Source organism: Sinocyclocheilus anshuiensis, unplaced genomic scaffold, assembly GCF_001515605.1.
Source record: "Sinocyclocheilus anshuiensis isolate Anshui unplaced genomic scaffold, SAMN03320099.WGS_v1.1 scaffold1045, whole genome shotgun sequence".
NCBI classification, from domain to species: domain Eukaryota; kingdom Metazoa; phylum Chordata; class Actinopteri; order Cypriniformes; family Cyprinidae; genus Sinocyclocheilus; species Sinocyclocheilus anshuiensis.
In genome coordinates, this window is record NW_015555799.1 from 405,658 (window position 1) to 409,321 (window position 3,664).

Here is a 3,664-nt window from a genome sequence, read left to right on the forward strand (position 1 = left end):
CAGTCAGCTCGACTCACTCTCCTCACTGGAGAAATGAAATCTGATCTGTGATGCGACTGTCGTTCGGCACGCTGCATTGAGCAGCCGCGTTAAATTTTTAATTGTAGTGTCTGCTCTTTTACTGAACTAAATTATTTTTATTACTACAAAAAATCAAAACGGCGGTGGGGGTCGGTGACGCAGTGGGCAAGTGACTTAACTGGTGTTGCGGCTTAACACCGGTATCACCGTCAGCACCGTCTATCGCAGCAAGCCTAATGTTTACGCGGCACGATGCAACGCAACGCATAAAAAGACAGTAAAAGTCAATATAAGTAATTATGTCCCCACTGGATGCAACAAATGCCTCGCTTATATTGGGTTTTAATGTTTTTGACTCGTCACTCCGGCATCACAATATGGTAAGGGGCGTAATATTTCCGTCACACGCTTGAGGTATTCGGCCAATCACAATGCACTGGCTAGCTGGCCAATCAGAGCACACCTCGCTTTTCAGACCGATGAGCTTTGTAAAAATTGACGCGTTTCAGAAAGGCGGGGCATAGAGGAAAAACAATAATTGTACAGTATGTGGAAAATAATGTGTTTTTTTAACCTTAAACTGCATAAACACATTTCATTACACCAAATACACAAAATATTTTTTTTTTTAGCAACATCATATGACCCCTTTAAATAAATTTAGTACACGTCAGATGCCACATTTCTGATAACGGTGACATCTGCACGTCCACGTGTTTTACAGCATTCAATGTGAGCAAAAGGAACAGTCAATAATAGCTTAATTACATCATTATATAATGCTTTCAGGTGGTTGACATGTCACACTATGATATTTTGAAAGGTATCATCAACTCAACAAAACACCCAATGGTGTTTTACTCCAAAGAAGCATTTGCTGTTTTCCATTTGAATTAAATGTTACACATGGGACACACATTAGGCCTCATTTACAAAACAAACGTACGACAAACGTAAATTGTGCGTATGGTCATTTCTATGCAAAACTTGGAATTTATCAATGTGGATGTGAGCGGTGGCTACGATCTCACGTCCAGTGTTTCCCACAGACTTACACTCCATGTGTGGCGGCACTTCCCCTGGGGGAAATATATATATGTATATAATGTAAATATAAAACAGCAGACGGGCTTATTGAAAATGCAAATTCATTCTCTGCCAGCAGAAGGCACTTTTGGAATGGCAGAAATATCAGTTTCCCCGGTAACAGCTGCAATCATAGCAGCGCTGCGCTCATGAACGCTACTTTATCAGGCATTATAGGAAAGATTAAATGAAAATGACATCAAAACTTTTCTGAAGACAATCGGTTCCCTTAAAAAAAAAAAAAGATACATTTATATAAAAACACCTGTGCCTCGTTTTGATTTTGAAACGGTGCTCATGTTTATTCAACGAAGTCAAAGCCTTTTGGAAAATCTATTTGTGGTGGTCAGTGTTGATATTGTGGCGGGCTGCCACAAATAAATCAATGTATGGGAAACCCTGCATGTCAGGTCTGAACTTGAGTAGAAGTTTCAAAAAGTTTCAAAGTTATTTTTGAAGAAAAGCCTCGTCTGCTCACAAAGGCTGCATTTATTTGATGATAAACATAGTAAAAACAGTAAAATTGTGACATTACAATTTAAAATAACTGTTGTATATGAATATATTGTAAAAATGTAATTTATTGTTGTGATCAAAGCTGAATTTTCAGCATCATTACTGCAGTCTTTAGTGTCACATGATCCTTCAGAAATCAATCTAATATGCCGATTTGCTGCTCAAGAAACATTTCTGATTATTATCCATGTTGAAAACAATTGTGCTGCTGAATATTTTTGTGGAAACGTGATACATTTTATTTTTCAGGATTTTTTGATGAATAGAAAGTTTAAAAGAACAACATTTATGTGAACATACTGTAGGTCTGATGTACAGTGTCTGTCGCCCCCTAGTGTACAGATGAGACTGATGTAGGCTCAATAAAAACTAAGAAACAGACATCTGATTTAAAGACATTATTATCAAAATATTAGTTCTATGCATTTTAAAATGTCATAAACCAAAAACATCATCACTCAAATGTCATTTATCGCTGAAATGAAAGCAGAGCGTAAATGTGGATTTTAACACAGAGCTGTAATAGACATGTGTTTGTACCTGGTTTTTGGCTGGTCATGTGTCTGCTGAGGGCAGCTCTTCCTGCAGCCTGAGGGGCGGGCATTGTGGTGGGCGGAGCTCCATGCTTGACTGTTTTTGTGGCTAATGCTGTGCTATCGGCACTGTCCATGTTTATCTTCGGAGCTGCAACACATTCAAGAGACGTTGTAAAGACTGTTAACAAGATGGGCAACACGTGTTCAGGTGCATTTTGAGCCTCACCGGGGCTGATGATGGGGATGGGGACAGGGCCAGGGCTGGGGCCGGGGCCGGTCTGAACTCTGCTGAACGGACTGGACTGCATAATGAAGCCTGGCTGTATGGAGGGTGTCCGGACCATCGCGGGGTGTTGCGGGACAGCGGGTGTCAGCACCGGGATGGGCGCTGGCTCATCCTCTTCCTCGGCCACGGCCAGCGAATCCTCGGGCTCCAGAGGCTGAGACAGAGACGAACTGGAGCTCACCTCATCCAGATCCTCATAGAACTGAGGAAACAGGAAGGCCGACCGCGACAGGTTGGCTGAAACACAGAGAGACACGGTGAGACATGATGAGCTCTTCATGTATCATCACATATGAGACACACATAGGGGTGTACAGTATGTATCGTCTACAATATAACATCTTATTGGTTGTTTTACTACGGTTGTTCCATTAACTTTGCACAAAAAAAAAAAACAGGCCTTGATGGTCCACGCTTTTACTGCAATGAAGACTCGTAGAAAGTAGGGCTGGATAAAATCGATTCTCATTTTTTCGGAACGATATCGATTCTTAAATCCCAAGAATCTATTAGTCTAGCCTGTTTTCAGTTAATGGACGGAACACTGAAGGGCACTTCCCATCCAATAAATCGCAATAAGCATTGTGCTTTAGTACTTTTAATATGAAACAAAGTCTCAGACTTCAAATTATGTCCATTGTATTGCAGTATTCAAACAATAAATGCTGTTTTGGCACTGTTTAATGTGGAGTGACAGATCGCACTGTAGCGCCTCAGTTCAACAGACGCGGCAGCGCGAGGCGCATGTGAACTGATCATCTCCTCCACATTAATACCAGTTTCAGCACATAAACAATAAACATGACTAAACATCCGAAGGTAAGTTAAAAGAAAGAGTACAACTTTACAATCCGTATTCTGTCTCATGTAATCGCTCAATCAGTGTTTCCTCCGCGCAAAGACGTCAAAATAACGTCTTGCAAACAATGTCACATAACGTCACATTTACCTCAGAAAAACATATTCGGTGACCATAAACTCATTAGTCAGATAGAAAAATAAACTGTAGAGAGGGGCATTTAGCTAAATATATGCACCATATAACATATTCATTATAAATTTGACTGTTCTTCAATGTTTAATTTATGTTTGAATAAATCCATCAAGTTTTTATGGCAGCCACCACTTATATAAAAAAAATAAAACAAATTGAAGTAGAAATATTATGTAATTGTAACTTTATTATTTTAAAAACTTCATTAAAGGGATAGTTCACCCA

The 3,664-nt window shown here is 39.8% G+C and overlaps 1 protein-coding gene across 9 annotated transcripts in view; it reads right to left on the reverse strand.

Annotated features, from left to right (window-relative positions):
• The window catches only part of nup214 (nucleoporin 214), a 60,207-nt gene that overhangs the window by 32,364 nt on the left and 24,179 nt on the right, over positions 1-3,664 (reverse strand). For all 9 annotated transcript variants that reach the window (XR_001632557.1, XR_001632555.1, XM_016469055.1 and 6 more), the window contains exons 22-23: positions 2,386-2,682; positions 2,164-2,307 (exon numbers count right to left, since the gene is read on the reverse strand). Coding sequence is in view for 7 of the 9 variants with exons in the window: in XM_016469055.1 (XP_016324541.1) it covers positions 2,164-2,307; positions 2,386-2,682 (441 nt within the window). In the remaining 2 variants the exon portion in view is untranslated. The remainder of the gene's footprint in view (positions 1-2,163; positions 2,308-2,385; positions 2,683-3,664) is intronic.